We start from the raw sequence: 22,828 nt of genomic DNA, 5'->3' as shown, positions 1-22,828 counted from the left end.
ACGACTGTCTCAGATCAGATACATTGTTTCACGCTGCCTGCCTGGCTGGCTACTGCGCTCCTGCATGTCTCTCCGTGTTCCACTTCCTCCACGATCACAGGATAATTATTATTACATCACGACTGGCTGGGCATCTCGACTTCTGAACGGGGCATTCCAAACAACTTGGGACAGGTTGCATTTATAATATCGCCGGAGGTATGTTTTTCATGAAATGGCTTCCACGGTTGCTTACATTTTTTTTTTTTTAGAAGCCAGTGTTAATTTAACTCTGGAGATAAGTTGCACGAGAGTGAGTGAACATTACATAATGTTAACCAAATGGATCCGCGCGACGGGTCCATATGGTTACAGTTGTTCACTCTCATAGTTGCAAATGTTTCTTAAAATGTTAAATTTCTATATATTTGTTGTTTATCTTTGCATTTGTAAAAAAAAAAAAAAAAAAAAATACGCGCGGCGCAGCTAATTTCAAATTCTCCCAACTCCTAAACTGTCTGTCTAGGATTGAGGATTATCCACTTTAACTGAATGAACTGAATGCAGTGCACTCTCTCAATCTTTGTGTTTTGTTATTGTTTACATGCAGCATGTGTTTATAATTAGACTGGTGTTCATGTGACGGCCTGCCCTGAGTGGGTTTGGTGGTAAACTGCTTTTACTGCCATGAGTCAGACACTGTGTGTGTGTGTGTGTGTGTGTGTGTGTGTGCGTGTGCGCGCGCGCGTATTGTATTCACAACAACATACTGTCACAAAGGTGCTACTCTGTCCATCTTCTAACCCCATTTCTCTCTTGCACGCACTCAATTCTACAATTTGACTGTATTTTCTGTAACACACACACACACACACACACACGAGAGAGAGATTTCATACAAAGTGAATGCAAAACATGGAAACTGGCTACTGCTGTAATTTCTTTCAAACGTTTATCCCAAACTAACCCTTCCAATCCCTAGTATCAGTAGTGTGGATGTATGGAACTATTTCCTGACTATTCACAATTCTTATGGCTTGTAAGATAGTTTTCTCTAAGTTGCAATGTAACACAGCTCTGTTACAGACAGCACACTATTCTTTATGTGTGAGAGAGCATGTCTTTAGTGTTGTATCTCATGTCTCTGGGTTAATATTGTACCAGCACACTGGGTCACTCATAGAGATGGGTGTGCACTGTGCAATGATGTGCTTCCTCTTTCTTACACCGTAAAATAATACCAACTAGTGAGTGTTGAGTTTAGTTTGAGTGTCTGTCAATTTCAGGTGTGTCACACACTCAATAATGGTACAAAGCACGTACAAAGCAAAATAATGCCTTGAGTTGCAAACGTATATATAAATGTTGGTGTAAGACCAGTATAAACACTGTTTATTTGTATTTTTTTTAAAGTAACACTCAGGATTCTCTTTGTACATGTCAGCATAAGAGCAAGACAGATTGTTCTTGTTCAGCAGTTCACCACCTGACACATTGGAACCAGAAGGGCATAGGCTAGGGTGAAGTTTGTGGTACAAAGTTGAACAGACCATAAAAGTGACTTTAATTGTTCGTTATCTACTGTGTGTGTGTGATATGGGCTGTTCTGCATGGCAGGCAAAGGCAGTGGCCTGGGTGAGGTTATACAACCTGGTAGTGTTTTACTACTAGTAGTAGTTGGTTATCAGTTATGGAAGGCTACAATCAGTGCACAATCAGTGAAAATCTAGCTGTCATAAACACTTTGTTCTACAATACGAGCCTCACGACGAGGACTTCATCCGATGGCTTTTCAAATCCTTTCCAAACCTGTTTATGTAGCATAACATTCTTGAGTGGCCTCTAGCTCTTTTCCAAGAGTCTATTGCATTTTAACTGGATATTGTTCATTATTATTGGTTATTAGTGTGTGATAGATGTATTTGTCTGTATTGCAGGAGTTTATGCTGTAACAACAGTGTTGTTCATGCAACTTTTACCTGGTTAGATATAGGGATATGATGATCCATCTATACATTCCACAAATCTTTTCTGTATATCTGTCTGTTCTTTGCATATCTCACAGACTGCTCATCAGATCATGGGGAGTGTGTCTCTAAGGGGCGATTCATACTCCTATTTTAGAGCCGAATAAAAGTCGGTTCGGCTCTGTAGAGCCTACAATGTGGCGTCATTTGAGGTTCGGGGGGGGGGGGGGGTACCATCGGGGGGGGGGGGGGGGTACCATCCTAAAGATGGCTCTTCGGTGCTACTGAAAATGTCTGACGAGCCGAAATCATTTCGGCACTACAGCGCCGAAACAGCAGTAAAATAGGAGTATGAATCGGCACTTACTCTCTTCCCTCAACCCTATGTTGTTCCCTCAGCTCTATGTTCCCTATAATCCCTTATAGCCCATATTAGGTGTCATTTCGTCGCTTGGGCAGGAACCTAAGTCGGCAGCCACGTGTTAACGCACTGTACTCTTTCATATACCATGTTGACAGTTGACGGTGGCGCAATGCAGAGTTTGTGGACCATGTTGTTGTTTCCATGTGGAAACTCATGGAATTTCAGATTATAAAGATCACCATATATAATGGGTAATGCAACTCGGTGGTGCCACCGGCTTGGCGCAGGCACTCGCTTGGCTTTAATATGTCTCGCTCAGGCACACCTCAAGGCCGCTCCTTGAGCTCTGTGTCATAATACTAATGCTTTGCTAATGCATACCATGACATTGAAAGGCTGGCTCTCGTGCTGAGGGAACATAGGACCTAAGCTGACCACACTGTGATTATGTATGGTTATCAAGGTGCACAGCACACCAGTTGGTGCCAGCCACTAAATAATAAAAGAGTATTGGCCGCACAAAGTTGTAGCTGCTAGTACAACTTTTATTGTGGACACAGAGACAGAAAGATGACCATGGCAATTGTTCTGTCTCTGTGTCCACAATACAATTTGCATGGCCAGCTACGAGTGTGCGGCTATACTCTTTTATTATCCACTGTGATTTATGCCCACAGATTCATGGTTTCAGGATTCAGATTCAGTGGTTGTGAAATGTGAACTGTTGAAGTGATATTTGGTAGGTTTCTGTTGTGAAAGGAGGAGCACTTCACCTTTCTGTTTCTGTATTTTAGTTGGCCTAAATCCAACTTCTTCATTGGATTTCTATGAATGCACTCTGGTGCACATTCATCTGTAATGGCATACATAATGCCATTAGAACGGACAATGGGATTTCAGCCCTAATTCACTTGCTCTCTGGTTGTCTCATAACGGGTTTAATAACAAATACACCAGAAATAAGTTTAAAAAAAAAGAAATTATATTAAGTATTGTGTCACAAACAAAGACTGAGATGAGGAAACTCATAGGTCATATAGGGATGACCATGATGATCTCATCAAACTTTGTACGTGGCAGCCGGCAGGTGTATTTTGCCGAGGACCAAAGGTTGAGTGTGAAGTCCTCAGATGTGCACCTCTCCAGAACTGGCACATGTTCCTTCTTAACAATGGACATCGCACTAGTACCAGGAATTTACCTTAGTTTGTAGCAGAGTAGACTCTGACTGTAGCGCAGAACAAGCCTAGTAGATATTTTGCTAACCTTGTAGGAGATCAGGGTTCAAATCCAGGTGGTTAATATACACTTTGGCATATGCTGCAACGGCGTTGTAAAAAAATGCAGATATAACATCAAACAAAGGCTCGAATTATAGTTTACTTTCTGTTGTCTTAGACTGGAAATAGCTGATCTACAAGCTCACAACACATCGTGCTGTGACACGCACAGCTAAGTATGAATCGGTCAAAAGTAGGACTGGCATATATTGTGTGTGTGTGTGTGACAGCACACTGTAGTGTAGAGCATTAGACATTAAGCTTTTAAATTAAAAATACTAAACTTATTGTGTGAAAGCATTTCTCTGGGTAAATATAAATGTAATTGCAGGAAAGCTTTAGGGTTTATGTTCTGAAAAAAACATAGGACTCACTCACTTCAAACCAAACCACAAGATCACCAGCAGGTCAGTGAGAGAGCGAGAGTCCTTTAATTCGGCTGTAAACCCCAGAGCACATTCACTGTCAGTGACTTCAAGATGGCATGATGGCATAATAACATGCTATGATACTGTAACTCACTGAACAACGCATGTTGTCACTCACTCCCTGTTGGGAAGAAACCTTGTATCTCCATATTTCATTTTATGTTTATTTTTTCTTCATAAATGAATGTCGGATACATGTTTTACACCTGTCAGACTATATATATATATATATATATCCCATTCTGGACGGGAACCCCTTTTGGTGTTTTAACTAAGCATTATGTTGTACTTTAGCTATTGAAAAATAGCAGCTCTACAAGCTCATAGCGCGCCACCGAGTGGCGCGCTACGAGCTTGTAGGTCTGCTATTTTTGAAAAAACGTGAATGCGTGCACAAATCTTTTGAATATATTTTCCCATGTCAGGCCTAAATGGGATATATATATATATATATATATATATATATATATATATATATATATATATATTTTTTTAATGTCTTAGGTACTGTATGTTTTTAGAATGTCCGCAGTCATACTCAGTGATGTCAATCCGGACACATGGATATCATGACAGTGAAGCTGAGTGAGTTTGTGATCTGGTCTGATCTGGTCTCTTCCTGGGGTCTTTGTGTGGTCGTTAATACCGTGACAAGCTGGATAATACCTCTATTGTTAAAGACATCCCCCCCCATATGCTTCTGTTCTACTTCTAACAGGCCCCAACACAGCCATCTACCATTTAAAACCACATTATGGGATTTTGGTCTCAATCTGGCTGAAGTTGAATAGATTAAAAGTTGGGAGTTCTTGGATGTCTTCTTCAGCACTGGAGCCAAACCGATTGAGTTTAGTCTTTTTTTCCTGGGATAATGTGCAGACCTGTCTGAGTGGGATGGCCTTGTTTTGGGTTCCCAAACAACAGGAACAACGGATTGAAGGATGCACACGCACACAGTTTGGATCTTCGGAGAAAGAAAACAAACAAACATGATGCAACGTTTATGGGGATATTTATCCCCACTTTCATCTGAAAGTTATATGCTCCCATGTTTTCAAACCTCTTGAAAGTAGAGAAATCTACAAGGCACACCATGCAACAATGTTTGTCTTTGGTGCGCCATTTGAACGAAACCCTGATGCATAAAAACCTTTTTCCTAAATCTTTTCTTGCCACATCAAACTTACATGCAAAGACTGTAATTCTTTTCGAAGTTTACTAACAAAAGGAGCATAAATTCCTTGCTTTAAACATCAAATTCAAACTGCCATTTAGTCATCCCAAAGCTTCTCATCAGGCCTTACACCCACAGTTCCACCTAGAAATTACAACATTTCAGTACTGTGGGATGTAGTAACTCATTTATGTCCCAATTCTAAGCTTTCCAGGGATTGAAAAGCAAAACCATGCTGACCATGACTTTTTTTTTGTGGTTACAAAAGTCTAGTCTAGTTTGTTTTGAGATGAGATGCTGCAAGAATATGATGATGGTTAGACATCAGTATCACTGTAATGTTGTTAAATAATATTGCAAAACGATTCATTTCCTTGACATTTTTGTAACAAATGGAAACTTTTTAAAATACGCCTGGATGACATTAAACATTTCACATCATAATGATTAAATAAATAAATACCCCTTTTGATAAACCTGTCCAGGAGGCTACCTGTGACCAAGTATACAAATACATAATAAGAAATGTGTAGACTACATAGTGTGGTTCCTGAATTGTGTATTTCTTTGTTTCATCTCCTTTGTTTCATCTCCCCCCCCCCCCCCCCCGTTCTTCTTCCCTCTTTTAGAAATATGCGCAAAAAAACAAATTTCACCCATTTCTTTACTTCTGTAAACCTGTGATGTGACAATATAGCTGATTCTGATTCCGAACCGTGTGTTGGTTTCTTTTATTATTACTTATCTTTTTAACAAAATGAGAAGGACAAAAGTGGGCAGGAGACAGGGTGGCATTGACTGCACTGGTTTACAGCACACTGCCATGTCACAAATGTCTGCTGGCTCGCAAGATGCAACACGTAATTTATGAAGAAAATAAACATAAAATGAAATATGGAGATACAAGGTTTCTTCCCAACAGTGAGTGACAACATGCTTTGTTCAGTGAGTTACAGTATCATAGCATGTACTAGTTTCGCACTTTTTCGCACTGGAAAAACGTTCATTATTTTTCACTTTTCTTTTTAGACTTTTTGTTTTTAAATCGTTGCCTGTATGATGACATAATAGCGACGGCAGGTTGAAAGTGCTTTAATGACACGTTTCTCTTCATTCGTCTCCAGGTCACCATGCCTCCTACCACTCCCTACGCCGGCAAGTTTGGCCCCTGCGGCCCCTACGGCGGCCACAACAACAACAACTCTCAGCCTCACAGTCCGTACTGCAGCGCGGCCACCACCAGTCCCAGCCGGGAAAACCTCTACGACAACGCCTACCGCCCCGCCGCGCCCGCCGCCACAGAAAACCCGTACGACATCCCACAGCCTCACAACAGCCCCTGCCGGAATGGCGGCAGTGTCGCCGTGACCGTGTCTAAGGACCGCGTGTACAACAACAACAACAACGTCACGGAGAACCCCTATGCCGCCATACCCCAACAACAGACCCGCCACGGCAGCCCCCGTCGTGCCGCCAGTTCCTGTGGCAGCGGACGCTCCTACCGCAACGCACACGGCAGCAGCAGCAGTGACCACCTCTACCGTAACAACAGCAGCAGCTGCAGCAGCGGCAGCACCGAAACGCGTCGCAGCAACGCCGCCCTAGCCAAAGAACACCTCTACGCCAACGGCATCACCGCCAGCTACGGCGAGATGTGCTACCACGACAACAGCTTGGTGTCTGGGTCGCTCGAGGCGCTGATCCAGCACTTGGTTCCGACGGTCGACTACTACCCTGACGTGAGGAACCATTAATCGTGATATCAGTTAATCATATATGTCAATCAGACAGCTCGTCTGGTTGAATTAACACAGGGGGGTTGTATTTTACTGGGAAGGTAGAGCTTATGTTATGCAAAGACTTTACAGACTTTTGTCACAGAATCAATGTTAGCCATTTACAATATTTGAGATTTTCACTGATGGGAGTAACTATGCCGGTTACAGGCTTTAGTTTGATTCACATACACTTTCACTCAATGTATGTTTCATATTCACCCAATCACATATATGTTTCATATTCACCCAATCACATATATGTTTCATATTCACCCACAATCACATATATTTTCACACCAACAGTGTAGGCAGCCATGTATCCTAACTCGCCAACGTTGTTGTTTCTAATTAATGGAGGGCTCAAAAGGAACTTAAATTATATTGCCATGATAAATTTACAAATAGTTTAGCGGTACAGTGCCTGATTTCTATCCCTTTAGTTTTTTTCCTTCCTTCTTAAAGGACCACTTTTCAACCTATCTTCATATAATAGGTCCTCACTAATAATCATGAAAAAATGGTGCAATTTTTTCTACTCGGTCTGTGTCTCATAGGAGGGCTGTGGGCAGTTCAGAAACAGTCTTCCAGTGACATCATCGATGGGGAATACAAGCTAATAGAAACGGCAGGCTTTCTAGTCCTGAAAAGTTGCAATGCGAAAATGGAAGCCATCGTTCTCACGATAATGACAATCTAAATATGTTTGTAAAAAAATCTTGTTTAAAAAAAAATCTGCCTAATGATGATGTCACTGGAAGACGGTTTCTAAACTGCCCACAGCCGTCCTATGAGACACAGACTGAGTAGAAAAAAATCGTGCCATTTTTTTTCATGATTTTTAGTGAAAAGTGGTGAAGTGGTCCTTTAAGTGATCTCTATATTGCTGTTATTAGTGGATGGGTGTGTGTGTGAGGGAGCTAGACAGAGATCTTTCCATTTAATTGTCCTTTGTGTATTTTACATTGAAGTTGTTAAATTCTTCGCACATTTCCTGACCTCGTCCCTGTGTGTTTTGCTTCCTGTCCACCAGAGGTCCTATGTGTTCACCTTCTTACTGAGCTCTCGTCTCTTCCTGCACCCCTATGAGCTCATGACCCGGGTGTGTCATCTGTGTGTGGAGCAGCAGCGCTCCGGAGACCCCCTGCTGGACAAAGTAGGTATAACCCATTAAGACCTGTCTGAGACCAGATTCTGCAAAAAACGTCTTGTAAATCATGACAATTTTCTGAAAACCCTGTGTTGCATTTGGCCTGACCCCCATCTGAAAATATGTTGTTCCAGGGACCCCCCTCCCAGAAGCAAATATTTGAGTTAAAAACGTTTGTTGTGAAAGAATATCGAAGCTACAAGCTCGAGTTACAAGCTCGAGCTACAAGCTCGTAGCGTGGCCGTTCTACGAGCTTGTAGATCTGCTATTTTTCAACGATTAAAATAATGGTTTAAATGAGATAAATACACAGAGGCAAGATATTCAGTAATCCAATAATGCATGACATAATCACTGGAATTCATGATTCATGAAACCGATTATTTAATAGCTAATGTGACTAATTCATGAATAATTTGGATTCGGACACGACCAAATGCAAAGAACTTGGATGACTAATGCTAGAAAACGTATTTGGGCTGGGTGTTATGACTTCAATATCACAAGTGGTTATTTTGTGTAGCTATAGCAGCGCCCACCACTACAGAGATGCTCGGAGGAAGCGTACTCTGCTCTGTGTCAAGATGTCCTCAGGCTCCCTGCGTAAAACACTAACGTAACTTCCTGTCGACGCCGTCAGATTCGTGTCCGAGACGTCGCCCCCAAGCTGGTGCAGCTGTTGACGGAATGGACGGAGACCTTCCCCTACGACTTCAGAGACGAGAGGATGATGCGCTGCCTCAAGGACATGACTCACCACGTGGCCCGAGCAGATGAGGTTAGTGGATGATAACATGGTATGACGGAGGCCCATTCTACAAAATGTCTTCTAAATCCTTAACAGTTTTATGAAAAATTATGACAATGTTACTATGTCAGTGGTGCTCAAAACTAGTCATATCAAGGACCCCCAAAATAATGTGTTTGGATGCCAACCCCATCTCAAAATATTGATCCAGGGGACCCCCAGAAGCAAAGATTGGAGTTTAAAATAAATCACGTTGAAAATATATATTTTCAAAGATTTGCTCAAATTGTCACGATTGTTCATTCAATTTTGTTTTCTCATGTTATTTTAACATGCTTAAAAACACATCTTGGAGGAAAAGAGACGATGAGAGAGCTTTACAACCGAAAGCCAACTATTAGGCAACTAACATATTAGGGCACTGAAACACTGATGCCTGCCAGTCACAATGTGGCACAGCGTCTCAATTTGTGGGACACCTGAAAAGTCCTGGAAATGACTAAATGAGGGATTGTGTGTGTTGAATTGGTCCAGTACTCATGGCGGGCCATGCAGCAGATGACCCAGAGGTTGATCAAGCGTCTGTCGGCTCTGGGCCAGTACGAGGAGGCGGTGGCGGCGCTCAGCGCCGTGGCCATGGAGAGACCAGCCTCTCTGAAGAGCAAGCAGTCGTCAGGTCAGCGCAGCGACATGCTGAGTGTGTGCGACGAGCCCTTCGTCCTCGCCCAGCAGCTCACGCACATCGAACTGGTAAGAAGGATTCAGACCTAGTTAAACCAATTAACCCTCATTAAAGATGGAGTGCCGTGTTTTTTTCCCCCCACCCTAAAACATGATCATCACATATTTTTGAGTGGTGTAACCACTCCAAGGAACAGCAATGTCCCGATGTTTAGAGTACCAGTAGGGTTGCTGTTGTGCTAGAAACAGAGAGAGAGAGAGAGAGAGATAGTGTTGCACTGTCTCTCTGAGAGTGAGAGAGAGAGAGAGGTGTCTGCTAAATGCTAATTCCCCCACACAGTAACTCTGTCATTTCTCGACCGTTTCGGATACGGGGCGGCTCGCCGGAACCGGACTGGCACCCTGGGCGCGTTTTATTATATAAGGAGGAAGAATTGTTTTCAAAATTGTGTACAGTATTTGTTAAAATGTCAATAAAAATGTTTTTATGTGCACACGCCCACCAGTTCATTAAAGGAGAATTTCGGACTTGAAGGCTTTCTTACCTTTATTATTGGCTATTTCCCCTACCATAAGCCCTCAATGTGGCGTTGGGTTTTAGTGCTAATTCGCTATCACTGTTTTTTTTTCATTGGCACGTTTGACTGTCAAGGTTTCAGCATCCAGGAAGAAACCCTAAATACAAAGGGAAGACAGCATTGCACATAACAACCACACCAAGGGGTCTAATGAAGTACTGTCTGGCACTCCATCTTTAACCTGCTCGTTAGCCAGAAATGATAAGATGGCGTGGGCGTTGGGGTTAATTATTTTGGGCACTGAGTGTGGGAGGTTTTGACTACCTCTGTCCTATCACAGACTGTAAGAGGGAGGATTCCCAAACCTTTCAGGCCATAAACCCCCAAAATAACCATATCTGAACTGGGGAAGAGATGCAGTAGAACACATTTTATGTTTGGTTGCAGTTTTAACACTGCAATGGCAGTGTTAAAACCTGCCATTGCGATGCCCTCAAGGCCAGACAAAATAGAAATTTGACGACAAAATCAACTGCAGATATAGTCGACTAAAATCGTATTGACTACAACTAGACTAAAACTATGACTGGACTATGATTTTTTAAATGCTGTGAAATTGAACACTGGTTGAAATGTCTTCTGTCCGTGCAGGACAGGCTGAGTTTCATCGGCCCTGAGGAGTTCATTCAGACCTTCTCCATGAAGGATCCTTTGGAAAACCACAAGGTACAGTAAAGTGTTTTTACTTGATTGTTTTGACAGCATTTTTCAAAGACTTTCAAGATCACAATAAATAAAAGTGAGCTTGTACAATAAAAGATGTACAAGCTCACAGTGCGACAAAGTGTGAGCTTATACGCTGTATCTGCTGTTTTTGAATAGCCAACGCTAAAATCTAAGATGATATAAATTAGATGCTTTCCCAGTCGTAACTGGCGTCGATGTGTCATCGGTAGACCATTGTGATTACCTTCTGTACTCTATTCCATTAGGCGACTTTTCATGGCCATCCATGCCTTATTTTTGTGTGTGTGTTAGTGTGCAGCAATCTTCAGTCGGGTCTCTCACCTTGTGTTACATAAGTATCATAATAAGATCTGTTGAGTGCAGAAAAGTGGTTTGTTTGAGTGAGTCAGCCAGGGGGGAGGGGGTGGGGGGAGAGTGGGCTGGCAGTGTTGTGTAAGCCTTTAACCCATTAAAACCTGAGGCCAATTCTACAAATGCCATCTAAACCAGTAGTTCTCTTTCAATATTATGTTCGCAGCTGTGACACGCTGTGAGCTATTTTTGAACGGCCAACTCTGAAATCTAAAATGACACGATGCTTTCCCAGGTTTCAAGGATTTATTTTAAGTCAACTCACGTAAAGTGCTTTGTACACAACAGAGGACACAAATGCAGATTAAAAAAAACAAACCCTGGAACAGTGTCTGTATATTTGTGTGTAGTGTGTTGTAGGTTTATTTATTTGATTTATTTATATCTTCATTTGTCAATTAGTTTACAGAACTCTCTTTCTCTTTCAGGGTTTCTTCAGGAAACGTAAAACCAGTAACCTGGAGGCTTACATCAACTGGTTCAACCGACTCAGTTTTCTCGTGGCTACTGAGATTTGTATGGTGAGAGATGCTTTATCTGCCTGTCTGTGCGTCACAAATGCAAATAAAGCTGGTAAATATTGCAAGAAAGTGTTGAAGTGTTGACAAAGACATGATGTTTTAACAATAAAAGCAAGCAAGTAAATCCATCCATGTTTAACTGTTGCACCACTAGTTTATCTCCTTGCTTTTTCATCTTGTTCAACTTGAACCTCATCGTCTTCCTGTTCCGTTCTCTTCTCATTTACAGCCAGTGAAGAAGAAACACAGAGCTCGAGCCATCGAGTTCTTCATCGATGTCGCCCAAGAATGTTTCAATATTGGCAACTTTAACTCCCTCATGGCCATCATCAGTAAGTACTGTAATATGCCATCATCCATGAATAGAAATGATGTATACAGAATGACTAATGCACACAATATGCAGTAGTTGTGTAGGTGTAGTCTATTGTGTTTCTACGTATGTACTCTAGTCTAGTACAGTGGTTTTCAACCCTTTTCATATCAAGGCCCAGTATTCTTTTCAGCCTTTTCAGCCACAGACCACCATTTGATGACATTTAGCCTCTCAGACCCAAAACCTTGAATATTTTGTTATCGTTGGATACGATTTTGTCCACAATTCCATGCTGTATTGATGTGCTAACATAGGAGAGATAACAGGCTAACGTTGATCAAAATAACAATTATTCTACATTATCTTAATTGTGTAGACCTATTGTAAATTAAGTAATGCAGATGTTTAACAATAATTTAACTATGTTATGCTCTCAAGAGTTAAAGATCTATTGGAGTCCATTTGGTAACCAATACCAACTGTTCATCATTTAGCTGGGCACCACCTGGAACCCCCTCAAGGACTAGCCTGGCTAATAAGCCAGACTCAAATCACACTGTCGTGTGGTATTTGAGTCTGGAGATGCTGTGTATGGATCTTGTTTCCCGAGGGGCGGGTTCAAACATTTTCTCTTTGACGCAATTGGTCAAAGCTACTGTCAGTCAAAGGTCTCAAGCATTGAACGTCACTGTACCAAAGCCCGCCCATATTGCATACCGTGTCCCGATTGGCCACACCAGTTCTCTGGTGTAGGAAATGGGCGTACAATTGAGCCTCTCCAGACCGTAATCCGCCGGCAGGCTTTTTTTTTTTGCCACCGGCTGATTCGGTCTGGCTTATTAGCCAGGCTACTCAAGGACCACTGGTGGTTCCCTGACCACTAGTTGAAAACCACTGCTCTAGTACGCCTACTCAAACTCATTATTTGCTTTTCTCTCCTCTCTCTCTCTCTCCCTCTCTCAGCTGGGATGAATATGAGTCCAGTGGCTCGCCTGAAGAAGACTTGGAGTAAGGTCAATACTGACAAATTTGCAATTCTAGAGGTGAGAAATACTCCAAACTACTCGGGCGTTTAAAAACAAATCCTAACATTTAGACATTCCAAAATACTGCTGACCATGTTTCGTTGTGAAAATAAAGTATAACGGATGCAGACACCCACTTTCACATCCTGACTGGCTGTTATTGGTCACAACTCACGAGTCATGGCCTTAGCTGATTCGTCACGTCCCTATCACATGACCCTTTTCCACGTTGTTAGGCAAATAAGATACAGTTGTTCAGTAGAGTTCTTCATGTGGCTTTTCGTTCCAAACGGGCCAATCCTGCAAACTTTGAAAGCCAATGTTAACCAATTAGGATGGAATATGAAATATCGGACAGATCCGTCTTGAACACATGACTATAGAGATAGTGTGTAACGATTTGTGGGATTTTGGGACAGAATCTGGAGGAGTAATATCAAAAAACGTGTTTTTCAAAAGTCGGCCTCCTGGTGGTGCTATAACAGGCCGTTCTGGAAAATTTGGGGCAGAGGTTCATCGTTGGCATCCAGGGAGTGTGTGTGTGCAAAATTTGGCATCAACCAGGTTAACGGTGCCGGAGATTAGCTGGTAACGGACGGACGGACTCACACGGACGGAGTGCAAATCTGCAAAACATACTCTCTCCCCATGCCTTCGGCCCGGTGGAGACAACAAAACATACTCTCTCCCCATGCCTTCGGCCTGGTGGAGACAACAACACATACTCTCTCCCCATGCCTTCGGCCTGGTGGAGACAACAAAACATACTCTCTCCCCATGCCTTCGGCCTGGTGGAGACAACAAAACATACTCTCTCCCCATGCCTTCGGCCTGGTGGAGATGACAAAACATAGTCTCTCCCCATGCCTTCGGCCTGGTGGAGACAACAAAACATACTCTCTCCCCATGCCTTCGGCCTGGTGGAGACAACAAAACATACTCTCTCCCCATGCCTTCGGCCTGGTGGAGACGACAAAACATACTCTCTCCCCATGCCTTCGGCCTGGTGGAGACAACAAAACATACTCTCTCCCCATGCCTTCGGCCTGGTGGAGACAACAAAACATACTCTCTCCCCATGCCTTCAGCCTGGTGGAGACAATAAAACATGCTCTCTCCCCATGCCTTCGGCCTGGTGGAGACAACAAGGGGGACAACGGAGACGGCGCCTGTTTCACCTGACACATTATGACTGTCATCATTCCTTGTTTTTCTGTCAACTTATCATTTAATTAGATTATTTCAGTGCTCTTCTCACATTCACGTCTCTATTACTTTGTGCATTTGTATGTATTTGTAATAGTGTGACATCACGTGATGAGACTCTTTCATCTGTTCTCATTCTTCAGCACCAGATGGACCCATCCAGTAACTTCAGTAACTATCGCACATCGCTCCGTGGCGCCACCCAGAGGTCTGAGACGGCACATAGCAGTCAGGAAAGGGTGAGAGAGAGCATACAAAAAGGCCAGTAAGGCCACATTTTTGATCGCTGATAGAAAAATACGATCGCTCATGACGTCTTTAGCGACGCCGCCTATGGGAGTGCCTCCTAAGGCCTGAAATGCTGCAACGCAGAAGTCTCAAGTTTCTCAACCCAGACTCTGCAACGTCGCAGTAAAACTCTATGGCCGCAGCACGGAACGGCTAATGTTATGAGCTAAATGGAGCTACAGAACAAAACGCAGTGATTGAACCAACAAAAAGAACGTCGGAAATGAACGCAAACAACGGCCGGGAGCTTGTGACAGAGTAACATACACATTAAAAACATAATAATTACCAAAAAAAACGGGGGACACATGCACAACGGAGAGCGCTTGTTTCACCTGGCAGTTAATGATACGCGTGTCATTCTTGTTTATACCTGGTAGTATGACAGTGTCGCTTGCCAAATTGAACAGATCTACAAGCTACCCAATGTTCTTTCTGGCAAAGCTATGCCCTTGTGCGGTGGAGTATATGCCATTGGTTCCCAAACCTTTCCCTAGCAAGGACCACCAAATTAGCCATAGCCTCTGGCTCTTGCTTCCCTGGTGCACAACAGTTTTGGGCATTTAGCAGACACTCTTAACCCATTTTGGGTGGGAACCCCTTTTGGTGTTATGTTATGCTTTAGCTATTGAAAAATAGCAGATCTACAAGCTCATAGCGTGCCACCGAGTGGCGCGCTACGAGCTTGTAGGTCTGCTATTTTTGAAAAATCGAAGAACCACTGACATAGAAACATAGCTTTTTCAGAAAACTGTCAGGATGTAGAAGACATTTTTTTAATCTGATCTCAGGTCAAAATGGGTTAATCCAGAGCGATTTACAGTAAGCAAGAACAAAAAAAAACATGGTAATACATCAAATACATAAAAATAGTCACACATACAGTAGTAACACAACATGTATCATCGTGACGTGTTGCGATCTTGGAGAATTTCCGCTTTCTTTTCTTTCTTGAAAAATGTGTTCACTATAAATGACCAAAATAAGCCAATCATATCCCGCTTCTAACTCGCTGTCACTCCGTCCTGTAGATCGTGATTCCGTTCTTCAGTCTGCTCATAAAGGACATCTACTTCCTCAACGAGGGCTGTGCCAGCAGGCTGGCCAACGGACACATCAACTTCCAGGTCAGTACTCTGAGGTTAACCACGTCAAGTAGATCTACAAGCTCACAACAGGCCACGGCGTAGCGCGCTGATAGCTTGTAGAAAAAATTGACGTAAAGGGAAAGAAATGAGCCGTCCTAATACAGAGCCACCCAGGTCCAGTTGACCAAGTATGCAGGGTGGTTTTAAATAATGGGATGTTGTAGTGTCAATTAGTGATATTAAAACTATAATCCATTTTATGTTCCACTCCTGACGGAGGAAGGGAAAATGCAACTGTAACGCACGGGGTTCAAGGAAGGAACCCAAACATGATCTACGGCTCATTCACGCAAGAGAGAATCCCCACTTGGGGCTATGAGTTTCAGGCTGTAGGCTACTACTTATGTATGTATCTTGCCCGACTCAATAGGGTCTAAATCAGTGGTTTTCAACCCTTTTCATTTCAAGGCCCATTATGTATTTGAGCCACAAACTATCATTTGATGAGACAAGGACTACTAGTCTAGATGTCTCAGTACAAGAGTACGTAGACCAGCTCCTTTGATGAATTGAACAAGGTGGACCCTCTTGTAAACAAGTGTAATGCTTAATTGGGTCGTCCACTCACAGTTAACAGCCTTTGTATTGAGTTTGTGCTTGAAATGTACTGTAATTCTGCAAACTGTTAATAAATATTTCAATCAATCAATCAATCCAACCACTGTAGATGTACAAGAACTCTGTTCATTCAAATAAGTCCCGGAATGCAGCTTTAAACGTTGCTCAATACACACACACACACACACACACTCTGATTACATGATTACATGCAAACTAAGCCGCTGAAAGAAACTATGTGAAGCCATGTTCTCAAGCAGTTCTCGAGGCCTTTGCTCTTAGTGACCTCTAGTGGCAGAGTGGAGAACGGCTGTCACTGTGCAGTGTGGCGCAGACAAGCTGTTGCTTCCAGTTGATTGCTTTGGAAAAAACATTTTGATGGATGAAGCACTGTGCACTGATCATTATTCCTATTTAATGTCAAACGCTTTGCGATGTGTTGTGACTTGTGAGCTAGTAGATCAGCTATTTTTGGTGTCTAGAGCTTAAAAGGAAAGGAGGGGGAGCCTAGTATAGACCCCTGGGAAACATGAAGTGGTCAAGTTACCCAGAGACCCTGTAGACCTTGCTGCTCAGTTGAACTTTGAAATGTAATATGTTTTTGTTTTGTTTTTTGTTATTTACCAGAAACTGTGGGACCTGGCTAAGCAGGTGAGCGAGTTCCTGGTATGGCGTCAAGTGATATGTCCCTTCGAGAGAGACCGTCGGATCCTCCAACATCTGGTCACCTCGCCCATCTTCAATGAGGATGGTCAGTACTCATTCACAATTGTATTTTTTTATCTGCGATAAGCACACCTCGAGTTGGCAAACTATAGTTTATCACCCCATTTCGAAAATTGCACAAAGGCTAGCCAGCTCAGGGACTGACGATTTGGTTGCCCTACTCGCATATTATATGTGCTGCCTATTATTAAAAACACAGATTAATCCATTTTGGGCGGGAACCCCTTCAGAACCACGTTAGGATTTAGAATCCTTTTTTTTTTAATCGACCTCAGTCCAAAATGGGTTAAAAACAGATTAAACAATGCAAACATAACTCGGGTAACTCGCGAACGGGAGGGAAAGTCTAACTCGTGTTCAGGAAGCAAGCCTTTCAACCAGCCAAAAGGTAGGACGGCGTAGCCAGTGAAAACAATATGGGAGCGGTTTGTCAAATTCTTTCTGGTGCAAAATGCATTCATGCTTATGAACCAAATGACGTCTCAGTCTTTTCTACTCACTCTCCTTCTTGCAGAGCTGCATCTGGCTTCATATGAGAGTGAAGGACCCGAGAATAACATGGAGAAAGACAGCCGTAGATCTCTGAGGTTTGTACACAAATACATACACTAGCAGGCCATGTACGTCCAGAACGATTAATCTATCACGTGTAGTGAAAACTAAAATATATATATTAAAAAATACATCTGAAAATGTTTCTGCCCTGAAGCAACTACTGTATATAACCTTGCTAAGGCATGAATGTACTGTATCCTCTCTGCCACATGTAGAGGCCTGTATAGTCAGAATAGTTTTTTCGTAATTTATTATTCTACTTGAGCCTCTACAACCTTGTAAATCTGCTATTTTTTTCATTTGAATCTTAAAAAGTAACAGTCTTGCACATTGGAGGTTTCCAGCTGACAGAGACGATATTCATTCTTTCTTTCCTTTCACAGATCCTCACTTGTGCATCGAGAGAATCGCTCTTAGGATGGTGTGATTCTTCTTCTCAATGGACCAAAGCCTTCCCCCACACAGCACTACCGTTTACAGCAACATGACAACTCGGCATTCTAAATGCAGAGAGACGCTCATTGTTTTCTTCTATGACCAAACCCTGGGCCTGAATCCATAGTTCGGCAGACCCTGCACTAAAACAAAACACACTTATTCCCCTCCTAGCCTGGAACTCACCTATGCTTTTTATGGCATAGGCAGCTCCCGGCAGGATCCGCCGGCAGAAACTATGCGCAGCTGCTAGACATGAGACTGATGAATTAGAGCGACAGAGAGAGGAGTGTGTATATGTGTGCGTGTCAATTTAACAAAGGTGCAGACGATCAGAAATCAGCAGAGAGTGAGAGATGTTTGTGCTACTCTATGCCGAATTGAAGTGGACTCGGACCCAGACTTTTTTTTTCTCCCTGGAAATAAAAACGTCTGGGTTTCCGAGGCTATTCCCCTCCAAACTCTGCCTGGCCTTAAAACCCAATTGACGTTTGATCATAATGGAGTCATGTTTACGAAGGGGCTCCTGGATCATCAGATGGACTTCTTTACGAAGGGGCTCCTGGATCATCAGATGGACTTCTTTACGAAGGGGCTCCTGGATTATCAGATGGACTAATTTACGAAGGGGCTCCTGGATCATCAGATGGACTTCTTTACGAAGGGGCTCCTGGATCATCAGATGGACTTCTAACACTGGGGGTCTAAATGGAGCGGGTTTGATAAGACAAGGCCCTGTAGAGGGAAAATACACATTCTCTCTTTTTGGGAGATCTGGACAATGTGGAAAGCAAGAAATTCCTGTGGATTCACAAAATGAACTAAATCAACAAATTCAACCAAGTCCTCTAGTGAACTTTCCAATAGAAAAACAAAGATGTCAATGTTGTCACTTACATTATATACAGTATTGTACCGTACATAATATACAGTATTATATGCAGTACTGTTGGGTGGCTCCAGTAAATACAGTCGTGTGTGTGTGTGTGTGTGTGTGTGCGTGTGCGTGTGCGTGTGCGTGTGCGTGTGCGTGCGTGCATTAACCATTTTTTAAACCAAGTGTTGCTTATCATTTATATTATAAATTAGTCTCAAAGCAACTATCACTGTACATTGCAAACAGAAGTTGACATTAGATTTTATAATAAAAGTGTTTTTTCTCTCTATTTTGTTGTACAATAATAATTGGGTTATGTTTTTTTTTGGTTAGTGCATCTGGAGCAGATTTACAGTATGATTTCATCAGATGCTATTCATTTGATTTCAGTTTTTCTTTTTTTTTGTGGTTATTTTGTATGGTGTTTAAAAAAGTATTCGGTTTGTTTCAATCGTCTAAATTTGTGTTTTGTCTAGAGCAGATATTATATATTTTTGTCATTTGTGTGAAAGACAAAGAGATATCCTTTTTTATTTTATATTAACATTTAGGAGTCTATGTTTTTCCCTTTGTTTAGTGGGGAATCCACTATGACTGCATATTAATGCCAAACATAGTGAGAGTAATGTTTAACATGTGTTGTTCTGCTATTTGTGGCGCGTAATACTGTTGTACGACAAAGTATAACTCGGGCTTACCTGAGATAAGCTCATGCCAATTATGAAAGCTTAATCGAATGCACTTCAGCTACATTGAAGGGTCTTGTGTCTTGTAAAATATGATTATTATATAATTGTATCACTTTTTTATGTCTTGCACAGTATTACAGTATGTTGTATTTTGTATCAGAAGGTTAAAAATCAGTGGTTATGAAATGTTATCAGTGTGATATATTTTTTCTTACATGCTCTTTCTGTGTTGCCACAATGAGCTAGTTGCTGGATAGCTTGCTCTGTGATAACATGTAAGCTATTTTTCTTAGTGCTTAATAGTCCATTTATATTTGACAGGTTCTGGGGGTCTATATGAAGAACGGAACATGTGATATTTTACTGTAAAGTGGGTTGAAACCCTAAAACATGACAGGCTTTGGACATGCAGCTAATCAAATGTAAGTGTGCCAATGTATCTATAGACAATGGCAAAGATGTTTTTTTCTAGGATCCCACACCGCTCAACACTAGGTACAAAATTCTACACGAAATGGTCTGCTAAGTGGACGCTTGGTCACTCCACTTCTCGCACGTAGAACATGAGCTCCACATGTGCATGTGTGCCCTTATGCAGCATGCCATGTTTGAATTAGTTTTTAACCTGATCTGGAAAACAGCCTAGGGTTTCATCCACCTTTTTAAACCTACTATGACCCTCTATTCATCTCAGCTGTGACCATTCCAATGTGACAATGTGAACATTACATTTTCACTGTAAAGTGATACAAAATGTTACTTCTGTGTCCTTACATCCCATTCATGATTTTTAGCTATACTTTTACATTTGTAATTTGTCTTTTCACATACCATTTGTAAGCTTTGCAGGGTTTCAATGTTTGTTTGTTTTTTTTGGGGGGGGGGTCCTTTTGAAATAAATACATATTTCATGTACCATTATTTGTGATTCATTGTGTATGGCAATGATCAAACTAATACTTTAGTTCAACTTAGTATGTAGACACATGGAGACACCCTATGAGTGGACATGACAACAGCAGGAGAGGATGCAAACATTACATGTTAGTTATAATGGCCGATAGGTTTTGGCTCTTAAAGCCTTAATACATTTTGAAAGCTGCCATGCAGAGGAGAGCGACAGCTGAGCCATGAAACAGAAACAGTTGCCAGGGGGACATCTTTGGGCCTGGCATCCTCATCGTTGGATATGTTGTTCCGACAACCGAGAAGAGTAATTTTACCCTTTACTGGAGGTCCTAGGCCCTAAAATGACCCCATGAGGAAGCGTTGACCTTTACTGAATTGCTTCAGTTTCAGGTCATTTGACCACCTAACTTCAGATTTGGGCACCCTAACATGTGGTCTTTAAGTGGTGGGCCTGTGGTCATCTTAGTGGCTAGGAGGTCCAGTGAAAGGCCTACATACTCTCCCAAGATGGAGGAACAACATTTTACAATCTGGGAACCCTAGGCCTTTGTATGGCTACAGTGCGACTGGTTCAATCCTACCCTAAATCTAGGCCTAAGACGTGACACCTCAAAGTGGGGTACATTGCAGCCACTGGTCAATCCAAGGGCCTACCACTCCACTCTCTTGATATGTGCTTTCCCGACTCTTGGAGAGTATGTAGGCCTTTCCCTGGACCTTCTATTGTAGGACTAGTAGCATGCCAAAGTTTGTGCTATGAGAATGCATTGGGTGTTTAAGTTAAATAACTGAGAAACTACAAATCATTTCAAAGTAAAAAGTTCCAGCATGTGTCTCCACAGTAAGCTGAATTATAAAAAGTGTGAATGGAGTTTCTAGGTGAAAGTGCTTTTTTGACGTGCCAATATCTGCCATTGAGCCCCATTGTGAATTTCTCACATTTTAAAGCACTATATTTCTAAAACTATGAAACATTTCAAAGATTACTTTTCAGGCAAACATGTCCACCGTAAGATGAACCTAAATAGGTTTGAATGGGGTTTCTAGGTGTAAGTATGTAGGACTAGTAGCATGCCAAAGTTTGTGCTATTGCCATTGAGAATGCATTGGGCATTTAAGTTAAATACAGGGGGGGGGACGGGACAGGACATATTTTGACAGCAGAAACTGCCAGTCATAATTTCTCCCCCTCCCTATTCCAAAGCCCCCCCAGGTACATTATACATTTAAACTATTTTCAGCAATGGTACACTTATTTTTTCAGTGGGTAGATCTTGTTGAACTGGTCATTTTGAAAGTAGATCTCACGTCATAATGTGTGGGCACCCCTGTTCTAGCCCCTAGGATGAACCGAGGCCCACCACTTAAAAACCACATGCTAGTGCCCAAATCTGAATTTAGGTGCTCAAATTAACTCAAACTGAAGCAATTCAGTAAAGGTCAACACTTCCTCCTGTGGTCATTTTAGGGGCTGGGACCTCCAGTAAAAGGCCTAAATACTCTCCAAGAGTTGAGGAACAACATATCAAGAGAGTGGAGTGGTAGGCCCTTGGATTGACCCAGGACCAGTGATTCAATGTACCCCACTGAAAAATAGCAGATCTACAAGCTCGTAGCGTGGCACTCGGTGCCGCACTACGAGCTTGTAGATCTGCCCAAAGTTGAAGGGCTTCAACCTTGGGTACTGGGTAGCTGAAGTTGAAGCTCTGCCCTTCAACTTTGGGCACTTTTACATGTAGGCTGACCCAAAGTTGAAACAGTTGCCAGGGGGACATCTTTGGGCCTGGGGTCCTCATCGTTGGATATGTTGTTCCCACAACCAAGAAGAGTATTTTACCCTTTACTGGAGGTCCTAGGCCCTAAAATGACCCCATGAGGAAGCGTTGACCTTTACTGAATTGCTTCAGTTTCAGTTCATTTGACCACCTAACTTCAGATTTGGGCACAATTACACCATTGCTTCAGTTTCAGTTCATTTGACAACCTTTTTTCAACTTTGGGCACTTTTACATGTTGGCTGACCCAAAGTTGAAACAGTTGCCAGGGGGACATCTTTGGGCCTGGGGTCCTCATCGTTGGATACGTTGTTCCCACAACCAAGAAGAGTATTTTACCCTTTACTGGAGGTCCTAGGCCCTGAAATGAAATGACCCCATGAGGAAGCGTTGACCTTTACTGAATTGCTTCAGTTTCAGTTCATTTGACAACGTTCTTTCAACTTTGGCCACTTTTACATGTAGGCTGACCCAAAGTTGAAACAGTTGCCAGGGGGACATCTTTGGGCCTGGGGTCCTCATCGTTGGATATGTTGTTCCCACAACCGAGAAGAGTATTTTAGCCTTTACTGGAGGTCCTAGGCCCTAAAATGACCCCATGAGGAAGCGTTGACCTTTACTGAATAGTTTCAGGTCAT

At 42.3% G+C, this 22,828-nt stretch overlaps 1 protein-coding gene across 1 annotated transcript; it reads left to right on the top strand.

Annotated features, from left to right (window-relative positions):
* Positions 1 to 50: 50 nt before the first annotated feature.
* LOC306940096 (ras-GEF domain-containing family member 1B-B-like) lies at positions 51 to 20,372 on the top strand. Its single transcript, XM_079525071.1, has 14 exons — positions 51 to 198; positions 6,317 to 6,931; positions 8,001 to 8,123; positions 8,758 to 8,895; positions 9,400 to 9,615; positions 10,716 to 10,790; positions 11,591 to 11,683; positions 11,913 to 12,015; positions 12,963 to 13,042; positions 14,374 to 14,469; positions 15,550 to 15,645; positions 16,852 to 16,975; positions 17,465 to 17,537; positions 17,889 to 20,372. Exons 2-14 carry the CDS (start codon positions 6,323 to 6,325, stop codon positions 17,920 to 17,922), a joined length of 1,860 nt encoding a protein of 619 aa, XP_079381197.1. The 5' UTR covers positions 51 to 198; positions 6,317 to 6,322; the 3' UTR covers positions 17,923 to 20,372.
* The last annotated feature ends 2,456 nt before the right edge of the window (positions 20,373 to 22,828 follow it).

This window comes from Electrona antarctica, assembly GCF_951216825.1.
Source record: "Electrona antarctica genome assembly, chromosome: 16".
NCBI classification, from domain to species: domain Eukaryota; kingdom Metazoa; phylum Chordata; class Actinopteri; order Myctophiformes; family Myctophidae; genus Electrona; species Electrona antarctica.
Note: the sequence above shows the minus strand (reverse complement) of the source record. Positions and strands in the feature narration are given on the sequence as shown.

Excerpts from the sequence above, each read along its gene's own strand:
- LOC306940096 (XM_079525071.1), top strand. The coding sequence starts at position 6,323 with ATGCCTCCTACCACTCCCTACGCCGGCAAGTTTGGCCCCTGCGGCCCC. Across the intron at positions 11,684-11,912 it reads TGGCTACTGAGATTTGTATG|CCAGTGAAGAAGAAACACAG; the intron begins GTGAGAGATGCT and ends TCTCATTTACAG. Across the intron at positions 14,470-15,549 it reads CACATAGCAGTCAGGAAAGG|ATCGTGATTCCGTTCTTCAG; the intron begins GTGAGAGAGAGC and ends TCCGTCCTGTAG.